General features: G+C 40.9%; 1 protein-coding gene across 1 annotated transcript in view; it reads left to right on the top strand.

Moving 5' to 3' along the window:
- Positions 1–15,786, top strand: part of GABRB1 (gamma-aminobutyric acid type A receptor beta1 subunit) — a 481,904-nt gene extending 466,118 nt beyond the window's left edge. The window contains 7 exon segments of the mRNA XM_030191347.1: positions 5,307–5,444; positions 5,531–5,683; positions 8,666–8,916; positions 15,442–15,511; positions 15,514–15,540; positions 15,543–15,629; positions 15,632–15,786. Coding sequence (XP_030047207.1) covers positions 5,307–5,444; positions 5,531–5,683; positions 8,666–8,916; positions 15,442–15,511; positions 15,514–15,540; positions 15,543–15,629; positions 15,632–15,786 — 881 coding nt within the window.
- The last annotated feature ends 9,137 nt before the right edge of the window (positions 15,787–24,923 follow it).

Genomic DNA, 24,923 nt, shown 5'->3' on the forward strand with positions numbered 1-24,923 from the left:
ACATACAATGGGAAAAGGAAATGGAACTTGATATACCACTTTTCTGAGGTTTTTGCAACTACATTCAAAGCGGTTTACATATATTCAGGTACTTATTTTGTACCAGGGGCAATGGAGGGTTAAGTGACTTGCCCAGAGTCACAAGGAGCTGCAGTGGGAATTGAACTCAGTTCCCCAGGATCAAAGTCCACTGCACTAACCACTAGGCTACTCAATGGGTATGTTCTAGGTCTGTATTTTGATTAAAATTTTTATTTGTGCTATTAGACCTTGTCTCCCCAGGTCAAACATTGCACTCTCTCTCTCTCTGCTCCTGCACCTCACACCCCCACCCCCACCCCCACTCCCGGGTCCAGCATCACTCTCTCTCTCTCTCTGCTCCCCTCCCCCATGTCCAACATTGCTCTCTCTCTCTCTCTGTTCCCCTGCCCCCCCAGTCCAACATCGCTCTCTCTCTCTCTCTGTTCCCCCACCCCAAGGATCCAACGTTACTCTCTCTCTCTACTCCCCTCCCCCTACTGGGTCCAACATTGCTCTCTCTCTCTCTCTCTCTCTGCTCCCCCACTCCCTGTACTTTTCAAGTTTCTTAGACAGAAGAGGCAACATCTATATGCTACCTGCTCCAGAAGCACCCTCTTTTCTGTCCCGCCCTCCTCTGACACAGTTTCCTGTTTCCTCATAGGTGGGATGGGTCAGAAGGAGCCTCCAGAGCAGACTTTATACAGACATTGCTGCGCTATTGCTGTTGTCTAAGGAAGTTGAAATGTACAGGGGAGCCATCATGAGAGGGAAGTGCAGGGTAGGGACAATTAAATGTTTTAATCGCAACTACTAAATAATGTGTTAATTGCAGTGTTAACCACAATTAACATGCAGCCCTAATATGCTCATCATTCAAAAAGAATCCAATTTCAAAAGCAGTTCCCCTGTATTTTTAACCACCAAGTGTAAGCTATAACTGAAGGTTTCTTGAAGAGCTCATTTAGCTGTAAAACATGCCAATATTGGTGTATTAGACACACTAGAATAGAGGCTCCCACAGAGAACAGCAGGATACTAGTAAGTGTATCCAGACCTTTCTTATTCGCATATGATAGTAACAGAAATATACCTATTATATGCAATATTTAGGATAGCCTTGAACCAGAAATTGAGGGGGTCCTTTTACTAAGGTGCGCTGAAAAATGGCCTGCTGTACTGTAGGTGCATGTTTTTACTATGCTCAGAATCATTTTTCAGCACACCTGTAAAAAATGGCTGAAAATGAACGTGCCGCAAAATGAAAATTAGAGCACGTCCATTTTGGGTCTGAGACCTTGAGGGGCATAATCGAAAGGGGCGCCCAAGTTTTCCTGAGGACTTCCTCGCAGGACGTCCCGGCGAAGGGGCGGGGAAACCTGTATTATCGAAACAAGATGGGCGTCCATCTTTCGTTTTGATAATACGGTCGGGGACGCCCAAATCGCAAAATTTAGGTCAACCTTAGAGATGGTCGTCCCCGATTTTCGGCGATAATGGAAAGCGAGGATGCGCATCTCAGAAATGACCAAATGCAAGCCATTTAGTCATGGGAGAAGCCAGCATTCGTAGTGCACTGGTCCCCCTGACATGCCAAGACACCAACCGGGCACCCTAGGGGGCACTGCATTGGAATTCATAAATTGCTCCCAGGTGCATAGATCCCTTACCTTGAGTGCTGAGCCCCCCCCCCCCAACCCCCCAAAACCCACAATTGTACAACACTACCATAGCCCTAAGGGGTGAAGGGGGGCACCTACATGTAGGTACAGTGGGTTTCGGGTGGGTTTTGAAGGGCTCACATTTACCACCACAAGTGTAACAGGGAGGTGGGGATGGGCCTGGGTCCACCTGCCTGAAGTGCACTGCACCCACTAAAACTGCTCCAGGGTCCTGCATACTGCTGTCACGGAGCTGGGTATGACATTTGAGGCTGGCATAGAGGCTGGCAAAAAATATTTTAAAGGTTTTTTTTAGGGTGGGAGGGGGTTAGTGACCACTGGGGGAGTAAGGGAAGGTCATCCCCAATTACCTCCGGTGGTCATCTGGTCAGTTCAGGCACCTTTTTCACGGCATGGTCGTAAGAAAAAATGGACCAAGTGAAGTCGTCCAAGTGTTCGTCAGGGACGTCCTTCTTTTTTCCATTATGGGTCGAGGATGCCCATGTGTTAGGCACGCCCCAGCCTCGTCTTCGCTATGCTTCCGACATGCCCATGGGAATTTTGGTCAACCCCGTGACGGAAAGCAGTTGAGGACGCCCAAAATCGGCTTTCGATTTTGCCGATTTGGGCAACCCTGGGAGAAGGACTGTATATTTTAGGGTGTAGCTATCCCTCCCAATATGGCAGTTCTCATACCAATATATATATGAAAGGAATAAATCACCCCAGGCTGCATCAGTTTGCTCTTTATTAGATACCTCATCAAGTATTTATACAATTAGCAGATTAGTGATATCTCACTGGAAGTACAGAATATTGCTCCATGGAATTACCTCTATATCTAAGACTCCAAAGAATATACAAGAGACATGTACAATCAATTGGTTATGGGAATATAGTACCCCAGCTACACATAGGTGTTTTCTGGGTCTGAGTCTTTAATGTTATATTTTACCACTCAAAGCCAATTAGTAGACAAAGACTCAAAACTACTCATGAGAAAGTAATCGGATTATTTGCCAATTCAGATGCAATAGATTGGTTTCTCATGGAGAGAGCAGTCGTGACCGTCTCTCTGGCTTGAAGTAGGAAGTACACTCATTTTTATATGCCCATTCAGGATACAGATAATATGACAGTAATCACACCTGATTGGATCTATATTAATGTCATAGTTAACACTGATTGGTTATGGTAATAAGTTGGTTAGTATTTTACTGGAAAAGCTAACAATAGACCACCCCTTACTGGAAGACAAAGTCATGTTCTTGCAAGACCACTCATTTCTACATTTTTGACCATATCTTCCTCAAAACACTTTCTGTGACACCTGGTCATCTTCCTGTTAAGCCATCTTTTGTTCTGTTTTTCAAGGATATCTGTTACCACCATATTGCCACATTCATGCAACTCTGTCAGTTAGACCCCCACCCTTGCGTGTTTCTTCTTGCTCTGCAGTGTTTCAACACTGGAGTTCAAGTCAGAGACACAGGCCTGTAAGTTTTTTTCCTCATTTTAGATCCTGAAGCAAGGTCAGACCTGGGATCAAATAGTAATAATATTCAGGACGCCCATCTCCTGATTTGTGTCGAAAGATGGGCGCCCTTCTCTTTCGAAAATAAGCCTGCTTACCACCAGCCATTGACTTAGCAGTAAGGTCTTATGCGTTAACCGGGCAGTAATGGTCCATTTGTGTTCAAATGACGATTACCGCCCGCACACCAGAAAATAAAATTATTCCCGGCGCGTGTAGTGGACGCACGTAAAAAATAATATTACCACCCGGGCCATGTGGTAGCCGGGTGGTGACTCGGAATTGACATGCAATGGGTGCACGTAGGTGCTTAAGTGGCTTAGTAAAAGGGCCCCTAATTTCTTTAACGTTCAATTTAAAATCCTTTTGCTTTCTTAGCCGCCGCAGCACACTGAGCAGAGGGTTTCAATGCATAAAGGAATCCTGTGCAGCAGGAATGGATCCTCAGAAGCTTAGCTGAAATTGGGTGGCGGAGCAGGTGGGGGGAAGAAGGGTTGGTGGTTGGGAGGCTAGGATAGGGGAGGGCAGACTTATACGGTCTGTACCAGAGCCGGTGATGGGAGACGGGACTGGTGGTTGGGAGGCGGGAAATACTGCTGGGCAGACTTATACGGTCTGTGCCCTGAAAAAGACAGGTACAAATTCAAGATATGAGTTTATCTTGGGCAGACTAGATGGACCATGCAGGTCTTTTTCTGCCGTCATCTACTATGTTACTATGTATCATCAACAACGACGCCAAGATCCCTTTCTTGGTCGATGACTCCTAACGTGGAACCTTGCATTACATAGCTATAGTTCGGGTTCCTCTTTTTCACATGCATCACTTTGCACTTGCTCACATTAATTGCTTAATGTGCTCAGACATTAAAAATTGGGTGCTAACAACCAGCTATTGATGATAATTGACACTCATTAATATTTGCACGCGCATCTGACTGTGCGCTATTCTATAAGGTGCACAAACTCCCATAGTTCATATCTTAAAAGAGGGCCATGGGAGGTACATGGGCGTGTCAGGGATGTTCTGAAAATTTGCACACATAATTATAGAATTCTGGATCAGTGTGCCTAACTTGGGTGCCAACATTTACACCAGGTTTCAGCATGCATAAGTCTGGCACCCAGAGTTAGGTAGGCGATCCACACTTAAGCACTATTCTATAAATGTTGTGCACCCTTTACAAATTAGCACTTAGAGCTAATTTTTTTGGGTGCCTAATTTTTGAGTGCCATTTATCGAATCTGGCCCAAAGAGTGTACTTATTTTTTATGTAATCTATACATGTGCATTCCTGGAGGGGTACTTTGGGTGCAGCAGGGCAGAGTTGCAATGTATATCTAATGCAACTCTACTATTAAGGTGGATTCCTGATGTCTAGTGTATAAGCCCACAGTCAGAACCAGAAAAAATCCCTTCATAAATGGAGGTCCAAAAGGAAAGAAAGTGTGGCAGGACAATGGCAAATCTACAAGGAACCAAAAGGGAGGGCCAAAACAAGAGATTTATTGATAAAGCACTACAAGTGAACAGACCCAACATGGAGCCATGTTTTGGTGAAGGTTGCCTGCCTCGGGGGTCACAGAATCTTATGAAGTGCTGTCAAATTGTTCAGTGTTGTGCTATCAGAACAGCTCTGTGTGTAATTGCAAAACGTATCCACCACAAAGCTGAAGAAAAAGCTATCTTACTGAAGATACCAAGGCTTCAATATGTGGGATGCAATGAACAATTTGACAGCAGTTCATAAGATTCTGTGACCCCTGAGGCAGGTGACCTTCACCAAAACATGGCTCTATGTCTGTTCTGTTCAGCTGTGGTGCATTATCAATAATCCTCTTGTTTTGGACCTCCCTTTCGGTTCCTTTTGGATTTGCCATTGTCTATTTTATAAAGGCACATAAGCACCTATATTGCCATTATAAAATAGGTACCTTTTGAGAACTTTAACATAGGCTTCCTGTTATAAAAATACCCCTGCTGTGTCTAGTGAAAAAAAAATGTAATATTAAATCGGACCCAGAATGTCTCTAAGACAGATGAATTCAGTAAATGTGAATGACTCTAATAGAGATATATATTTTTGTTTCAGATGGATATACAACAGATGATATTGAATTCTACTGGAAAGGAGGAGACAGTGCCATAACCGGAGTAGAAAATATTGAACTGCCCCAGTTTTCTATTGTTAAATACAAGATGGTATCAAAAAAAGTGGTTTTTTCAACAGGTATGATCTTTACATATAGTAAAACCCCAATGTATTAGATGCACTTTGAACATCTGAAGTTTTCATGGTGTTCTTGTATTTTATAGGGTCCTATCCTAGACTGTCACTTAGCTTTCGACTTAAAAGGAACATTGGCTACTTCATTTTGCAGACCTACATGCCTTCGACGCTGATTACAATTCTGTCATGGGTCTCTTTTTGGATCAACTATGACGCGTCTGCTGCAAGAGTTGCCCTAGGTACTCATATTTATTTATTATTGAAAAGCTTATATTTAAAGGTGCAGAAGATCAGTGCTGATGTGCACATTTCCAGCCAAAACCGGAAATGCAAGCTCACAAGAGCTGCGCTTACCTCAAAACCTTTCTGCGCATGCACCAAGCAAGCTCCTCCCCCTTGCTTCCGGTTTACTTGCACGTATAAAATTTAAATGCCATTTGCTTTGAGCTTTGCAGAGCTAGGTTTCTGCACTGCTCTTGCACTACGAGGTTTACACTGTTGGCTTTAGCACCGGATCTTTGAGCATCTGGGCCCAGGTAAGCTAGTACAGCAAAATAGTTTACCTGGATAGCTATCCAAGTACCAGCACAGAATAGCAGTGGTAACTAGCTATCTTCTATGGCAGCTATTGTACAGCTTTGAATATCATGGTATAGATTTAAATGTTGCGGTCAGTGTTTGAATCCAGTATTGGCCATGCTGTTTAAATATCGGGGGGGGGGGGGGGGTTATTTCTGAAAGGAAATTGAAAAAAGAAAACTTGAAACCTCTAGCACCTATAATCATACATAGAAAAATATAGGCAGATAAAGACCATATGGCCTACCCAGTCTGCTCATTCATGCCATCTAATCTCCCTATCATTCCCTTAGGGATCCTATGTACTTGTCCCAGGTTCTCTTTAATTCATATACTGTTTTTGTCTCCACCACTTCCATGTGGAGGTCATTACACGAATTCACCACCCTTTCGGTGAAGAAGTATTTCCTTGGGTTACTTCTGAGTCTATCCCTTTTCACAGCAAAGGTAGAATGCACAAAACAGGATAAAAGGTCGAAACTTTCTATTATAATATTTTAACTTGCAACCATATTCTGGCCCTTATTTCAGAAGCCCTATTTATGATTTACTCATAAATATTTAAAAAAAACAACAACCTGAAAACCCAGTTTTAGAAAGCTGAGATTTACACATATAAATTTGTAATACATTTATATGGCAAAGGGGCAGGGTTTGGGTGACACTAAATACACCTATATTTCCCATATCAGAAGGGGAATGTGTGTCTATGATTACTGCAATCAGTAGTGAGATTTACAGCTGCTCCCAGTATGTATAGGGTTTGTAAAAGTGCTCATTTTATACAGCATTCTACAGAAGCGATTAGGATAATCTAGTGTTCCCACCCCCTTTCCAAAATGAATTGTGCCAGATGATTGGTTGCTTTTAACACACACACACACACATACATCTAAGCTCTGAAATGCCACCTTACACATGTAAGCGACAACACTTAGATGTGTACGTTGCTTAGTTGCCTCCGTTGTTTTAAACATGGATAATTGTAAAATGGTTGCTCCCATCACACATAACTGGTACTTACATCTGAAAAAGCTCTACATCGGCAGATCCTATTCTAAAATACTACTGGAATTTGACATGTCCCAACCTGGATGTCTCAATTCTGATTTCTATGTTCTTTCCAAAATGAGTTTGTATATATCAAATCACTCTTTTTAATTGCTCCTTACAGTTTGATTATGTAAAACAATGCAACTAGAAGCCAATATTTCCTACAGGGATCTGAGCACTGTGTATCATTCCATATTAGCTTTAGAAAAACACACATCACTACTATCAGACCATAAAATAAGGTTTGTGGTTACATAACAGAAGATGAACATGCACTCATTGAACTATTCCATTGATCCTACTCCTAGGTTCCCCAAGCTTATCCTGGGGACTCCAAAGCCAGCCAGGTTTTCAGGATACCAACAATAAATATGCATGAGATCAAATTGAATGTACTTAAGGAGCAATTCTATAAGTGGTCAACTCCATTTAGGTATCTGGTCAACTCCATTTAGGTACCTCGATGCCACACAGTGAAACCCTATTCCACAATGACATCTGCGAATCCAGATTGTTGTAGAATACTAATGTAGCCCAGAATCTATGCACCTTATATGTATACACCCATATAAACACAAAAGCATAAGAACATAAGCGTTGCCTTACTGAGACAGACCGAAGGTCCATCAAACCCAGTATTTTGTTTCCTACAGTGGCCATTCCAGGTCACAAGTACCTGGCAAGATCCCAAGAGTAAAGCAGATTTTATGTTGCTTATCCTAAAAATAAGCAGTGGGTTTTCCCAAGTCCATCTTAATAACAGCTTATGGATTTTTTTTTTAGGAAATTATCAAAACTTTTATTAAACCGTGCTAAGCTAAGCTTTTACCATATTCACTGGCAATTAATTTAAGAGTTTACACTGAATATGGTAAACGCAGTTAGCTTAACATGGTTTAAAAAAGGTTTGGATAAGTTCCTAAAAGAAAAGTCCATAAGCCATTATTAAGATGGACTTGGGAAAATCCATTAATTATTTCTAGGATAAGCAGTATAAAATCTGTTTTACTAACCCATATCTATGCCCCTTGCATTTACGTGCTATGGCACTTTCATTACAAGTGAAAGTGCTAGTATTCTGTAAATTTCACATGCAAGGAGCGCACAAATGTGGGTGCCAGTTATACAATTGTCCTTTAGGTCTCCAGTATATGCCAGTTGATCTCATGGCTGTAGGTCCCTAGTAGAGACTGGAGAAGTGCTGTCGTACATTTTGTCTACTTAACCATTATTATATGAGAATTACTGTATTGACATCATATTGATATAGAAAATAGGCAAAAGATCCAATAGATATCTTTAAAACAAATCATAAAGTACTGTGTTGACATTTTTAACAAGATATTTTAACCTGATTTATCAAGGCTTTTATCAGCATTTTGGAAAATATCCTTGATAAATCAAACTTATTATCTCCCATTAGTTATCTTTAAGGAATCTGAAAAAGTGCAACTTGTTAGGAATGAAATATAGGCATTAATATAGGCATTTTAGCCTTTCCTGTCTTTGCTAGAAAAAAATACAATTTGCAAGCTCTTTGTTGTTGGATTGCCATAATAATAATAATAATAATGATTCTTATTCCTCAGGAATAACCACTGTACTAACTATGACTACTATCAGCACTCATCTCAGGGAGACACTGCCCAAGATTCCCTATGTAAAGGCCATTGATATTTACCTGATGGGCTGCTTCGTGTTTGTATTTTTGGCTTTGCTCGAGTATGCCTTCGTAAACTACATATTCTTTGGAAAAGGTCCACAGCTTCAAAAAAAGGCAGCCGAAAAGGCAGAACAAGCCAATAACGAGAAGACAAAACTAGAGATGAACAAAGTCCAGGTAATGGATTATTTAAATAAATTGTAGTGCCTTTTTTGTTTTTAATAATTATGGTGGCCTAGTAACACTAATAGCTGGGTACAGTCAGCATTTAAAGAACTGCTCACTGCAGCTGGTTGAATATTGACCAGTATATTTCTCTTCCACTTTCAGATTTGTTATTATGGCATGCTTTCTGAGTGGGCTCCTTTTCACAGCTCCTGTTTAATTTAGGATTGGAGCTGTTGCTCATTGCTATCCATCAATGCTCTGCTATTAAAGGGATATGATTTCCACTTTTGGAATATAAATTGGTGCTGTATGCAGGTGATTTGTTGAGTTATGTGGAAGAACCACACTTGTCTATATCTGCATTATTGGATATAGTTTAACAATTTTTTAGCTTCTTTGTTTATAAAATTAATTGGGATAAATCTGAGCTTATATCCATGAACCATCTCATAGATGTGATGCATATAATTGATTTGGAGTTGCATTAGAATTCACTGCAAATTAAATATTTAGGAATCTTTATTAATAGATCATGAGCAGAGGTTTCAAATTAATATGTGAGAAAATCGTGGATATAATCAGGGGGGAGGGGGACCACACAACATTAGTCTCCACTTATTCTTTCCTGCTGGGGGCAAATGGAGGTTAATTACTGCCCAAGGGGCCCTTTTACTAAGCTGTGGTAAAAGGGGCCTTGCGCTAATGGAGGCAGCCATTTTTGCTATGTGCCAGGGCCATTTTTACCACAGCAGGTGAAAATAACCAAAAATGAAATGGCCACATGGCCATTTGGGGTGAGGGAGGAGAACGTATTGCCTCCTGTGCTAACCCGGCAGTAACCCCCTGTGGAAATATTTTTTTCAATATTTTCGCGTGCGCTAGAATTGGCACATGCTAAAAGTGAAACTACCGCCGGTACCCACATTGGGCCAGTAGTAGTTCCAGGTTGCCACGCAGCAACCTTTTAGTAAAAGGGCCCCTAAGTATGCTCCCTGGGTCATGTCCAAAATGCATTTATATGCAGATAGACAAGGAACTTACCAAATTTCTGTGGCAGTCAGCATTACCAAATTGCACTTTTAAACACTTTAAAAGAGGGGGCTGAGTTTCCCCAACTTTTATTTATATCATGTAGCATATCCTATATAATAATTCTCACCTCCAACATTCGGTTTCTGCCTGGGACCTTGGCTCCGTGGTCTGATTCCGACAGTAGATCAGTGACATCATCCGCATCACTATCGCTTCTGTTTTTGCTGTTCATGTGGTCCCGCCCTTGAGGGCGGGACCACAGGAACAGCTGAAACAGAAGCGAAAGAAGAGGCTGTGTGAAGCATGCGGGAGGTAAAAACGTGCAGGAGGTGGGGAGGGGGGTCCTGAAATGACAGGGGAGGGAAGGGGGGGTCATGGCCAACACGGGGGGGAAGGGGGTCATGAAACTACAGAGGGGGGGTCCTGAAACGACAAGGGGGAGGGGATTCCTGGAAATCAACTGGAAGGGTAGGGGCAGGTCCTGGAACTGGAAGGGGAGGGGGTCCTGGATCAGGGGGTAGGGGGGATGGGAAGAAGGGAGGGGGATCCTGCAATTCGGAGAGGGGGGCGAGGCGGAGTGGGAAGGGGACGGGGGGATGGGAAGAAGTGGAGGGGGGTCCTAGAACTCACATGTGAAGAAGTGGGAGGGGTTTCAGGAACTCAGACAGGGGTGGAAGGGAGGAGGGGAAGGGGGTTCAGCAAACTCTCGGTTTCGCTGCGTCTCACATATGCATTCTGACACACACACACTCTCTTACAGACACAATCACACCCAATCTCACTCTCTCTCTGACACACACACTCGCACAGTCACTCTCTCTCTCTCTCTCTCTCTCACACACAGTCACTCTCACACACACACTCTCTCTCAAACATACACACTACGAGGAAAATCTTGCTAGCGCCCGTTTCCTTAAAAACTGAAATGGGCCTTTTTTACTAGTTTATCATAATATTCTGTTTATTGAGTGATGGCAGACAGCTTGCAAAACCCTCTTCCTTCCTGGCTGAGAGTTGAACACCTTGTGGACCCCCTAGAAAATGTGGAGAGCTGGTTTGCAACCAACAAATAAATGCTGGCATTAGAGAAGGAGCCATGGCACTCTGGCCCATATGATATTTTAGTGTTCCAGTCTTCAGCCCTTTTTGCAGCTCAGTATGGAATGATATTCAAGGGATTTGTCACATTTGATTTGGAATTTACCTTTAGTATAATTATTTTCAGCTCCCTCAGTATGGCTGATATACTGAACGAAGCAAGTCTAGTTTGTTTGATTTTAATCTCACTGGCTGTACAAATGGTTTGTACTACTTGGAAAAACACTGTATCCCTAGCTTCCCAATTCTGGTGGAATACTGTATTTTCAACTTTTAAATATGGTGGATAAAACTCAATTTCTCATATCTACAGTTAAAAGATTGGCACCACTTGAATCTAATTTGATACATACCTGATTCTCTGAACGTATTCTTGTTTTCAAATTGTATGCTAGCTCTCTGATTGAATGTACTCATAACTTATTTTCTTTTTGTTCTTGTTATATGTTTGAATAAGTTTCAATAAAGATATTTGAACTAGAATCTATGGCAACACATTGCTCATTAATATCTCATTAATGTCAGCCTTATGTGTGTCAGTGGCTAGTAATATTCTTTAGTACATTAGCTCTTTAGAAGAGCTAAATATAACCTCCTGGTGAAACCATATTTAGTGAAACTGGGATAAATTTTAAAAGCATTCTCGCTCACCTGTAACAGTTGTTTCTCATATATAGCAGGATTAGTCAAGCAATACAAGTAAATGATGTCATCGCATGTCGCCTTAATGGAACCGCTCTCCAAAAGCTCAGAACTTGTTGTAAAGGTTTGAGCATGTGCGGTCCTTCATGCACTCAGCAGTCTGCACAGCTCCTCAATTACTTCAAAGCTCAAGAATTAATGCAACTCTGAGGGGATGGGAGAAATTGAATGCTAAGGTGTGCAGCCTGAAAATGTTCACTTCATATCATTTCCTGTGTGTTTATGGGAATATTCGGGGGGGGGGGGTCCCAGGAGTCTTTTTTGTATTTTTTTTTTCATTACAGGACCGATATTGTTAAGAGTGTATACTGTTTCAGAAAAAGTATGCACTTGAGTATACACTCTGCTGAAAAAGTACACCCTGTAAGATGTTGTGCAGGATTCTTCAATCTAGGGACCACTCATGTACTGTAGTTGGAGTACTCCGCAGAAATTAGATTGTATGCCAGGTAGCCAGGCATATCCAAATACAAGCTGCCTATGACAGTCCTAAATTTTTGCTGCTTCCCAGCAGTGGAGGGGGGGGGGGGGGATCCTGTCCATCCATTGTTGTTGATGTAAAATATATCAACTTGATTATCTAAGAGCTATTAGATTGTAAGCTCTTTGAGCAGGGACTGTCTTTCTTCTATGTTTGTGCAGCACTGCGTACGCCTTGTAGCGTTATAGAAATGCTAAATAGTAGTAGTAGTAATCTAAGAGCTTCCTACTCTGCTGGATCACATAAGGGACCTATTTCATACATGACATTTGGAGGTTAACATTCTGTAGTGTTTCTTCTAAACTCTAGATCTTTTCTTGTGAGCTGCAAGCTGATTGTGAAATGCCTGGCATTGCTGATCTCAGGACTTCTGTTTTTGTTGCAAGCTAGTAATCACATCTTCTAGTACACATACTTGAGCAGCCTTATCTACACATCTGTTTAGTTTCTCATTCTTGTGCTTCTTTTAATAGCATTTGAGTGGAATGCAGAATCTGAGACAGCATGGTTTTACTAGAGGCAGGTCTTGTCTGACAAATCTGATTAATTTCTATGACTGGGAGACCAAAACGTTGAATCAAGAGAGAGTGTTAGATGTTGTGTACTTAGATTTCTAAAAAAAAAAACCTTTAATACAGAGACTTGTTAGAAATCTTAACACAGAGACTCATTAGAGATCTTTATAACATCAGGCATTTTCCTAACCAGCTATGCTGTTGTTGACATCACTGGGGGGGGGGGGGGGGGGGGGCTTTCAGCTCTCCTTATCTTCCCGGCAAGGCTGTCGTGCAAGTGAGACCTGTTGGAGATCTTGGAGAGAGAGATGTGTGAGAGCAGGCATTTCTCTGGCCAACCACACTGCTGTTGGCATCACCAAAGGCCCTTTTAGCTCTCCTTATCTTGTGGAAAGGCAGTAGTGCAAGTGAGACCCATTGGAGACCTTGAAGGGAGAGCTGTGTGAGAGCAGGCATTCTCTAGCCAGCCATGCTGCTGTTGATATCACCAGGGGGGCCTTTCAGCTCTCTTTTCTCGGCAAGACTGTAGAATGAGGCCACAGGCACATGGCTGTGGATCTGTGCCTGTAGGAGCATGACCAAAGGGGCAGGTCCTGCCCCTTTGTAGCCCCTTCAAAGCAATTGAGGAGCAAGGAGTGGGAGATTTTTCTGACCTATTGCGGAAACAGAAAGGAGGAAAAACTAATGCTGTAAAGCTGATTTTGGTCAAGGTCCTATAGACCAACCTTTTCACCTGATGGAAAATCTACCTACTTCAGGATCAGTGAGTAGCAACATCTCCCCATGGCATCTTTGTCGTCGGGTGATCGCTGTAGTATGGGAGTTGTCTGGTTTCCTTGCTATTGAGGCAATTGGTTCACCCATGGAGGAGAATACTCAGATAGGTGCTGCTTCCCATTCCACTGTTAAGCAATCAAAGTGTTTGCTGTTCTGGCTCCAGTTAAGTTGTCCACAAGAATGACTGAGTCACAAGATATTCAAGGAAATTTAGCCTCATCTACCAATTATAAAGATATTTCATTGAAAGATATTTGGTATGTGGTGATGAGGATTGATAATACTTTGCAGAGTAATTTGGTGCAGCTTTCCAAATTTACCAAGGACTCAGTTGCTAAGCTTTCAGATCATGAAACTAGATTGGTTAAAGTGGAACAACACTGTCAGGTGCTTGCTAGTCATTCAATCCAACATCCATGCATTTAGTCTACAAAAACCTGAGGAAGCAGTACAGTTTAGGAGGTGAAATACTTCTGTGCACAAAAGAGGAGCAAGATTTGGCAGTGATTATATGTGATAATCTTAAGGTTCAATACAAAATTAAATCAGGATCAAATGGGTTTTTTTTACATTTTAATTTAAATAAATAATTGAAATAAAGATTCCACTATTGGGGAGGGTTTTTTTTTAGCCGATGATGAAGCAGTCATGCTCCACAAGTTTTTAAGCATCTTGAGGCTTTTTCCTCCATTTTTGATGCTTGTGTTTATATTTGAGAACCTGTGTTTTAATATTGTATAGAAACATAGAAACATGACGGCAAATAAGGGCCAAAAGGCCTATCCAGTCTGTTCTTCCTCAGCAACCACTAACTCCTCCTTTTCCTAAGGGATCCCACGTGCCTATCTCACACTTTCTTAAATTCTGACACAGTCCTCGCCTCCATGACCTCCACCTAGATGCCATTCTATGCTTCCACCACCCTTTCCGTGAAAGAGTATTTTCTTAGATTCCTTCTATGCCTATTTCCTCTTATCTTCATCCTATGCCCTCTCATTCCAGAGATTTCCTTCATTTGAACACCTATTTGCCATTAACACATTTAGAGGCCCTTGTACTAAAGCTTAGCACACACTAAACTGACATTAGCATGCACTAATGCCACATGGCCCATAGGTATAAATGGGCTGCATGGCATTTAGCACATGCTAATGTCCATTAGTACATGCTAACCTTTAGTTTAAGGGCTCCTTGGTGATGTGGAAGTGTATTACAATAGGCCATAAGCTTGAAACCATACTGACCAAGGCTGTTGACATGTTCTTGACCCTAGAGAAAGGAGGGGTGAAGTATACGAGTGAGAATGAGCTGAAAGATGTACCTGCTTAACCACAATACTTCTGATGTGCTTAGAGAAATAAAACGTAAAAAGAGCTAGGCTGCAAAGCTTAGGAGATATAAATGAAAAGCCACAAGGCCAGCTTACAGAATGTAATAGCTCGACTGCCATGCTTGAAAAATATTTAGGGGTTGATATTTAGATGGCAGCGATGAGTGTTTTTTTTTTAGCCGCCAGTGACATTATCCTGGATATTCAATGCTGGGCCATGTGCTGAATATTGGCACAAAAACCTTATAAGGGCCGACTCTGCTCGGTTTAATGGTCTGTGATAATATTCAGTGGCATTAATCAGTTAAGTGATGCTGAATATCAGTGGATAGCACCGAAGAAGTGATTCAATTGACCAGGAGCCATTTCTGGCTGGTTAAATCGCTTGAATATCGACTCCTTCATCACTAAACCACAAAGTGCACCTGTATAAAAGTTTCTGTTAAGCGTACCTGTCACTTTGTCTCTCTTCCATGCAATTTCTTGTATTGGTTATTGATCAATAAACAGTGTGTCTGAGAGATTTATTCCAAAACCAATAGGTTAAGCATGGTTCTTCAAGAGTGAACATCACTAACACATATTCATTTGTGCCATAGGTTGATGCCCATGGAAATATTCTTCTAACAACACTTGAAATAAGAAATGAAGTTAGTGGGTCAGAAGTGTTGGCAGTATTAATGACCCAAGGGCCACTATGTTTCATACGATAGTGCCAGCATCCAGTACAGAAAACCCACCTCCAGTCGAGACGCCTACAACAGAAACACGTTGGATAGGCACATGGTTCACAAAAGGGGCGTTTGCGAAGAAGAGCATCTCAGCTCAAAATCAAAATCCCAGATTTGACTGATGTGAATGGCATAGACAGGTGGTCAAGGATGATCTTTCCTATCGCATTTGCTTTTTTTAATGTTGTCTATTGGCTTTACTATGTGCACTAAATTATGCAGTTGGCATCTAATCCCTAGACATTAGTTGCATTCCTTTTTAACCCCGGATGACTGCAGTAAAAATGATGCTACATTTTCAAGGTAAGATATTCGGCCATGTATTTGGTTCTAGTTTTCTACATATCTACTTTTGCAATATCAGTTTGTGTAGCTGAAACAAATAACGAGTCTTTTCAATACATTATGTCCTAGAAATCTGTTGGAAAGCATAGCAAATATTCTAATATTTATATGCATTTCATGTTCTTTTTATTCTTCCTTTTCTCATTTAAGCTTTCAGTAAAATACAAATATTTTTTTCTGTATTCCATTGTATCTGGTAACCCTACATGTCATCCTGCTCATCAATCAATGGCATTTAGGTGGGAAGTTATCAACATGGACTACTGTTAAGACCTGTTAATTTACTGTTAGTCCCAGTTATTGGTAACTGGGTCTCACTGCATAAAAGGAGGCCTGTGCTAAAATAGCATAAGTTAATGGTAGAATAGTATGTCTTAACAGTAGCCCATGTTGATAACTATGCCCTTAATCTCTCAGTTAAACTCAATAAAAGAGTGATGATTGCAATCTAAAATTATTTGTGCGCACTGCTAAAGAAATACTGTTGGTTCAGTTGTGGGATTGGCCCCTAGATAAGTGCGCAAAACTAAAGTTTGGGATCTGAAACCATTGGACAGTTAATTATAAAGTCAACGTCTATTGGTACAGTCCTCTACTAAGTGATTTGTTGGCTTTAGAGAAAGGAGTAGTTACAAAAAGTTTAAATTATACAAACATTAATTATCCTTTTCTGGTTGTTGTTTCAGCTTCAAACATTCAAACAGGATCCTTATGTTAGACAGAATCCTTTAGACCAGAGGTTCCCAAATTGTGGGTTGGGACCCCAAGTGGGGTCACAGCATCAGTGGATGGGGTCACAAAAACAGGGCTTCTCCCTACACTGTTGGGCCTCCATTTGACATACACCAGGAATAGTGGTCAGCATGGGGCCTGTGATTCATTAAGCGTTCAGTGCCTCTAATTGCCAGGCTGCCATTGCAGACCTCTTCCATTGGCTTGGCTTGAGGACTCACACCAGCCACAGCATCAGACAGTTTTAGGGGGCCTGAACCCAAAGTGAGGGGCTCAGACCCCCCCCCCTATGGCTATGCCACTGGTTCACAGGCTCTACCCCATCCTCCTATGTGGACTTCTTTTTAGACTGTAATCCCATGCAGTGTACTGGGGCCTATGAGCACACAAGGACATATAGGGCCCTGTGCTGTCTTTATGCTTTCAATAAGTGAAGAGAGGGGAGGAGGGAGCCTAGAATTTAGATCAGGGGAACTGAGAGCCACTGAAGCCTGGGTTCCAATCCCACACATTTTTTGTGATCTTAGGCAATTCACTTAACCCTCCATTGCCTCAAATACAAACTTAAGATTGTAAGCCCTCTGGGGATAGGGAAATACCTATTGTAACAGAATGTAGCTCACCTGAAAAGGCATGAACTAACTCCTAATACAGTAAGTTTACTATTTTGTTTTCAACCTATGGGGTTCATGTGAATTTCTAAATGCCAAAACAGGGTCAAATTGGATAAAAGTTTAGGAATTTTAAGGTTATAATTCCTTCACTGCTGCCAATATTCCATTTCTAAATCTTCATAAGGAAATGCTTTATTACATCTCTGGTTTCTAAAACACCAAATATAAGTTGTCACAGAAATAGCTGTCCATGCTGTGTTACTACAATTGAAATGAAAACTAAACACAAAACTTTGGGTGGTAAATAATTCTCACCTGATTAATCACATTCAACTTCTTCCATAAATATCTGACATGAGTGTTTACTTTCTACAACTTGGAGGCTTCAATGTGTTGTGAAGACTAGTCAATCTGTTTCTCCATCGATGCGTGGTTAACAGAACCTACAAATGATATAAGCTGGCTCACATGCCGGGCCACATTATGCATGCTCCCATGCTTATTTATTAATTTGGATTTTGCTGATGCCATTGGTATACTAAAAAAGGAAAAGTAGAGGTTGACCAAAAGATGAATCCAGCACTGGAGCTGTTATGAAGAAATACTTTATTGATGCTGATATTGGGGGACCCAACATGGTCCGTGTTTTGGTGTCACAAAACGCCTACATCAGTGGTCAAATGAATAATTCTAGAAAGCAAAGATATAAAATACAAATATATAAAAACAAATTAAAAAAATATATAAAACCAATGACATAGCTGATCAATATAAAATGTATAATGTGTAAAAACTAATTAAAACTGAAGACGTAAAAATAACTAAGTACTGTAAAATAAAACCATAAGAAAATTTATGTATGGTATTAAAAGAAGTGTAAAATTGTAAGTGATAAAATAAACAGACTTTTGGATATGTTTGAAAGATGTTGTGTTGGTCACATTAGACATAGACTCCCTCTATACAAATATCCCCCAACTAGATACAATACAAATAATAGAAAAGTCTTTGCAAAATAGAACATCTCATCTACATATACCAAATTGGTTCATTATTATGATTGCTATTAAAGCTCTGACTAAAAATTATTTTTGTTTCCTGGGCCAATTTTATCTCCAGATCTGCGGCACAGTGATGGGAGCAGCCATTTCTCCCAATATTGCGAACCTATATGTGGCAAATTGTGAAAATAATTTTTTGAAGGAGCATCCATTTTCACGTAGCATAATTTTTTATAAGAGATATATAGACGATATCTTTTTACTTTGCCGTGGTGATAAGAATCTCCTGGGAGAATTTTTCATTTGGCTGAATAAGAAAGATCCTCATCTTAAGTTCAAATTGAATTTTGATGAACATCAGGTTAGTTTCTTAGACCTCCTTATCCAGAAAAAGGAGTACAGCTTTGTGACAACTTTATACCGTAAAAGCACTGATAAAAATGCTTTTTTAGAATTCTCCCATTTCCACAATCCATCACTTAAACATAACCTCCCCTTCAGCCAGTTTTTTAGGTTAAAAAGGATATGCACAGAATTTGAAGAATTCGAAGCACACTCAGCAATTATGAAGCAAAGGTTTATGAAGAGAGGTTATCCTAGAAAACATATAGAAGATGGCTACATTAAGGCAAGCCTCAAGGCTCATAGTGAACTTTTGGAAGCATAGAACGAGAGGAAGAAACCAGATTTGGTGTGCAATTTGCGATATTCCTACTTAGCCAGCCAAATAAAAAAAACTATCAGGAAAAATAGGCATATTTAGAAGGCCACGAGTGTTTTAAAACAAGGTCCTCGTCATTGCCTACTTCAGGAATAAGAATATTAAAGAGAAGCTTCTTCCTTCAGCACTTCCTGAAGATATATGTGTCCCTTTTCCGTATCTCAGATTTGGACATAGACACTGCGGACACTGCAGTGTCTGCCACCATGTCCAAACAGGCACAGTATTTCATCATCCACTCACCCATAAGGAATACAAGCTGAACCATTCCTCTGATTGCAATACCTGCAAGTCATCTACATCATTACATGTCCTTGCCCTATGATATATGTGGGGGAAACTATTAAAATACGTATTATTGAACACAGAAGTTGCATTAGTCACCAAGTTCTGAGCGCCCCATTAGTTCAACACTGGCTTGACAAGAACCATTTATTACTGACTTAAAATTTTTAGTGTTCAAAGTTCTCAACACATCATGGAGAGGTGACGATTTTGATACACAACTACTCAGAAAAGAGCAGAGAGTCATTTTGATCTGGATTCATTAAGTCCACATGGGTTGAATGGTGCCTTAGAACTAATACATTTTCTTTGAAAGAAAATACTCTTTTACACAGATTGATGCATCCGTTTAGTTATCCTCATTTAGTACACATTCTTTTTGAATTTGTGGTGATGGTTATACATGACATTCCTCTTATTAAATAATTTACCATATTATACATTTACATTTCTACTTTGCCATATTATCTTCTGTTCACTTGTATTGTATACCCACTGCATGAATTTTATATTTGCACTTAAATATGCGATGGTGGTTAAACCATGTTATTCTTTTTATAAATAATTCATTACATTATATTGTATTTTGTTAAATCATTTCTGTTACATGCAATGTTTATCACTGAACAAACTTTAAACTTGTGTAGTTTAATTCTTATTTTATGCTTTGGTATATATTATTTATCTTTTTGCATTCTTATTGTTTTTTTAATAATATCTGTACACAAATGATTTCCAATGATTGGCTCTGTTCAAGGTTTCCATTGTATTTCAACTTTATTACATCTAGTTTACATTCATTCATCCATAAGTACCTGATAAGTTACATATAAAGTTTACAGTTGCATTCGTATACCACCATTCCATACTGTCATATGCAATATTTCCATCTCATACTTGTGGTGATTCAGAAGGTATATTATATTTATATTGACACCACCTTCTTATGTTTTGACTGTTATCCTTACTTCAAACTGCTGTTTTCATTATCAACATTTTTATCTCATAAATCTTTTTATAGCATATATACATTGGCATCTCGTCCCTCATCTATATTCTTCTTTCTGATCTATTGTACATTAAACTCCTTTTACCCTATGGTTTCGTAGTACGTCAGATGAGGTTCATCCTCTATATTCATTAGACGTTCATACATATGCAATAGACATCCTTTAAATACACAACATTTCTGGTCACTTCCTCTTTTTTGAGTTTGAGCAGACCCCACAGAGGTTGTCAGATGTCTATCTATTTGGTAAGTAGTTTTTTTTAGTTATGTTTTCCTTGTCTGCTTTTTATTTTCACTCCAGTAGTCGACCTTTGTTTTAAACTACCCACAGTATTGTTTTATTCCACCATGTAGTCGGCGTCCTTTTACATTACAGTTTGGCACCTTTTTCTCCTGGGTGTTAACGTTTGTTAAATCTGTATTGTCTCTCTAGAGGTGTGGTTTTACACTTTTAGTAGCTGTATGCATTACTTTACACACTTTTATTCATACTCATTTTGAGCGCATATTTAAAAGAGCTTTTCATTATAGGTATAGTTTAATATATGATGCTGTCTCCTTGTATTTTGATATATCACTACAACGTATGCCTTTTGGCAGAGCCTAGCGAGGGGAGCTGACACCCGGGGCGGGTCGCCGCTGCGCACCCCCTGGGTGCAGCACGGCGCACCCTCCTCCCGCTGGAGCGCACCCCCCCCGGAGCGCATACCTCCCCCCCCCCGGGAGCGCATACCTGCGGCGAGGGACGGGCGGGAGGGCCGATCCGCCCCGACTGCAACGTTGCTGGGGTGTGTCGGCTCCATGCTGGTTCACTGCTCTCTCTGTCCCGGAACAGGAAGTAACCTGTTCCGGGGCAGAGAGGGCAGTGCACCAGCGCGGAGCCGACACCCCCCAGCGGTGTGCACCCGGGGCGGACCGTCCCCCCCCCCCCTTCCTAAGCCACTGCCTTGTGGCCAGTTTGGCTGCACCACAGTTTCTTCGGGTTGATATTTCCTGACTGATTGGAATATAGGTTCTTTCCAAGGGTAAGTACATTCCCATTCCGCTTCCTCAAGTACCTCTCAATGGCTCCATGTACCTATACTAAATGTTAGTTTATAGCACTCTATTTTTCACGTTCTTACAGCTCAAACTGTTTTGCCTCACAGTTCCACACTTCAAAATAATGTTATTGATACAATTTTTGGATCAAGTCGTTTTTTAGCAAATAAGCATTTTTCCCTCAAAAATCTGACATTTCCCATAAGCATTCGTCACATATCTCATACATTCAGTTTCTTTCCTATGCATTTATCATTTCTTAAACATACTATAGTTCATTATATCAATAATTAGCCTTTTTGCCATGCTGGCTCTTTAAGGGCCCTGTTTACTAAGGCACATTAGCATTTTACGCACGTGCTAACAGTGTAGGCACCTATAGGGATATATAGGCGTGTACACAGTTAAATGCACATATATGGTTAACGCGCATTAAAAATGTTAATGCGCTTATAACAGGGCCTGAAATGTTTTTGTTGGTCTCAGCACTAGTTTCACACATTCAGCTGCATAATCGAAAGAGAAGGACACCCATCTTCTGACACAAATCGGGAGATGGGCGTCCTTCTCTCAGGGTCACCCAAATCGGCATAATCAAAAGCCGATTTTGGGCGTCCTCAACTGCTTTCCATCGCGGGGACGACCAAAATTCATGGGGGCATGTCGGCAGTGTACCGAAGGCGGGACAGGGGCGTGGTTAAGAGATGGGCGTCCTCGGCCAATAATGAAAAAAAGAAGGTCGTCCCTGACGAGCAGTTGGACGACTTTACTTGGTCCAATTTCTTTCACTACCAAGCCTCGAAAAGGTGCCCAAACTGACCAGATGACCACTGGAGGGAATGGGGGATGACCTCCCCTTACTCTTGCAGTGGTCACCAACCCCCCTCCCACCCCCCGAAAATTAGAAAACATTTTTCCAGCCTCTATTCCAGTCTCAATGTCATACCCAGCTCCATCACAGCAGTATGCAGGTCCCTGGAGCAGTTTTTAGTGGGTGCAGTGCACTTCAAGCAGGCGGACCCAGGCCCATCCCCCCCTACCTGTTACACTTGTGGTAGTAAATGTGAGCCCTCCAAACCCACCCAAAACCCACTGTACCCACATGTAGGTGCCCCCCTTCACCCCCTTAGGGCTATGGTAGTGGTGTACAGTTGTGGGGAGTGGGGTTTGGAGGGCTCAGCACCAAAGGTAAGGGAGCTATGCACCTGGGAGCAATTGTGAAGTCCACTGCAGTGCCCCCTAGGGTGCCCAGTTGGTGTCCTGGTATGTGAGGGGACCAGTGCACTACAAATGCTGGCTCCTCCCACAACCAAAGGGCTTGCATTTGGTCATTTTGAGATGCGCGTCCTCGGTTTCCATTATCGGCGAAAACTGAGGTCGTCCATCTCTAAGGTCGACCATCTCAACATTTAGGTCAACCATCTCTTAGGTCGATCTAAATGTTGAGATTTGGGAGTCACCCAACTGTATTATCAAAACGAAAGATGGACGCCCATCTTGTTTCGATAATACGGGATGCCCCACCCCTTCGTGGAGACTTCCTCAGAGATGGGCGTCCTTAGAGATGGGCGTCCCCATTCGAAAATGCCCCTCATTGTCAAATAGCCTTTGAAACATATCCAAAAATCTGTTTATTTTATCACTTACAATTTTACATTTCTTTTAATACCATACCATACATACATTTTCTTATGGTTTTATGTTACAGTACTTAGTTATTTGTTTTTACACATTATACATTTTCTATTAATCAGCTTTGTCATTGGTTTTATATACTTTTTATTTGTTTTTATATATTTGTATTTTATATATTTGTTTTTCTAGAATTATTCATTTGACCCCTGATGTAGGCGTTTCATGACGCCGAAACACGGACCATGTTGGGTCCCCCAATATCAGTATCAATAAAGTATTTCTCCATAACATCGCCAGTGTTGGATTCGTCTTTTGGTCAGCCTCTACTTTTCCTTGTTTGGTCTTCCTGACATAGAGGCTCCTCCTGTTTTTGGTTTGTACACTGGTATACTGTCATAACAGCAGCAAGACCACCTTCTAAATGACCATTGAATGACTTCTGCGCTAACATCTATTGACAGAAAGATGCCTCCTTTGCTGTCAATTTAATTTATGCCAGCTTGCATAATGTTATCTGCATATAAAGTTTGAAATTACTTTTTGATGTTTATCTTAAAAACTCAGATAGTTATGTGTTTGAAATAACATTCCTGTCATAATGAAGCAGAGCTGCTGAGTCATCCAGTTTCAGGAGGGAGAGCCGATTTCGGTGGATCCAGTCAGGAACTACAACTATCACACTGTACTGGAATAAACCAGGACTGGCCAAAAAGCCTCCCTTCTGTTACTGAGATAACTTGACAGCTCTAATGATGAGGCTGCAGAAGGCTAATGCAATCAACCTTGTATGTCCATCCCTGATGACAGAGCTGCAAGGTTAGCTTTGCTGTCCTGCCCCTTTTTTATAAAGAAGGGAAGGAAAAAAATAGCCTTACATAAAATGTTTATTAATGCCATGAACTTTCAAGAGTCAAGTGCATTTTTCTACTAATAGCCAGAAGATATTCAAGCTCATATAATATTTATGGAATGATTAAATTAGGTAACTTTCTGTAAATTAATACTGCACAATACCTGTAAATAATAAATACTGTTTGACAAACTGAACTACCTGAAAGCAATTAGGGTACTGTGGGCAGTCTCTAATCTATGGCATTAGAAAATTTTTCAACAGATTAGACTTAACCATCTTTCTACTGTGCCAACTCTGTACAAGTCTCATTTCATAATTACCACTACTTGAAGAAGTCAGAGTACAGCATTTGCAAATGTTGTCACATTTTGCATTAGTATATCCTCTAGGACAGTGGTTTTCAACCCAGTCATCAGAGACCATCTGGCCAGTCAGTTTTCAGGATATCCACAATGAATATGCATGAGAGAGATTTGCATACCAAGAAAGCAGTGCTTGCAAATCTATCTTATGCATATTCGATGTGGATATCCTGAAAACTGACTGGCCAGGTGGTCTCTAAGGACTAGTTTGAAAACCACTGCTCTAGGACATTACACTGTATCTTGATGTGTTACCTAAATCATAGAACAGTATGGGCCTTGTTTACTAAGTTGCACTATAGGCGTGCTAGCGTTTTTAGAGAGCGCTAACACTAAAGGTGCCCATATGGATGTCTCTAGTGCTTAGCGCATGATAATTTTAGCATGTGCTAAAAACACTAGCGCACCTTAGTAAACAGGGCCCTATGTGTTGTGTAACATACAGTATATATCGTAAGCACGAATTTAGAAATTTTGAGTCTAGTGGGACAAATACTACTGCCACCGATACAGTTGTCATCTCGCTTTATTTAAATAACAGAAAATTGGTGACATGAAGATTTTGTAATAAGATGTTGTCACCTGATAATGAATTAACAGTTTATGGATGAAAACAGTGCCTTACAATGCTAAATTACGTTGCTTGATTTCATGTTACTACTGTACTTACAGAATCTTGTCAACTAACCAGCTTTTTTAGCACTTAGAAAATGGAATCTTTGCACTGATTAGTCAGTGACCAGAGTCAGCGA

Source organism: Microcaecilia unicolor, chromosome 2 (assembly GCF_901765095.1).
Source record: "Microcaecilia unicolor chromosome 2, aMicUni1.1, whole genome shotgun sequence".
NCBI lineage: Eukaryota > Metazoa > Chordata > Amphibia > Gymnophiona > Siphonopidae > Microcaecilia > Microcaecilia unicolor.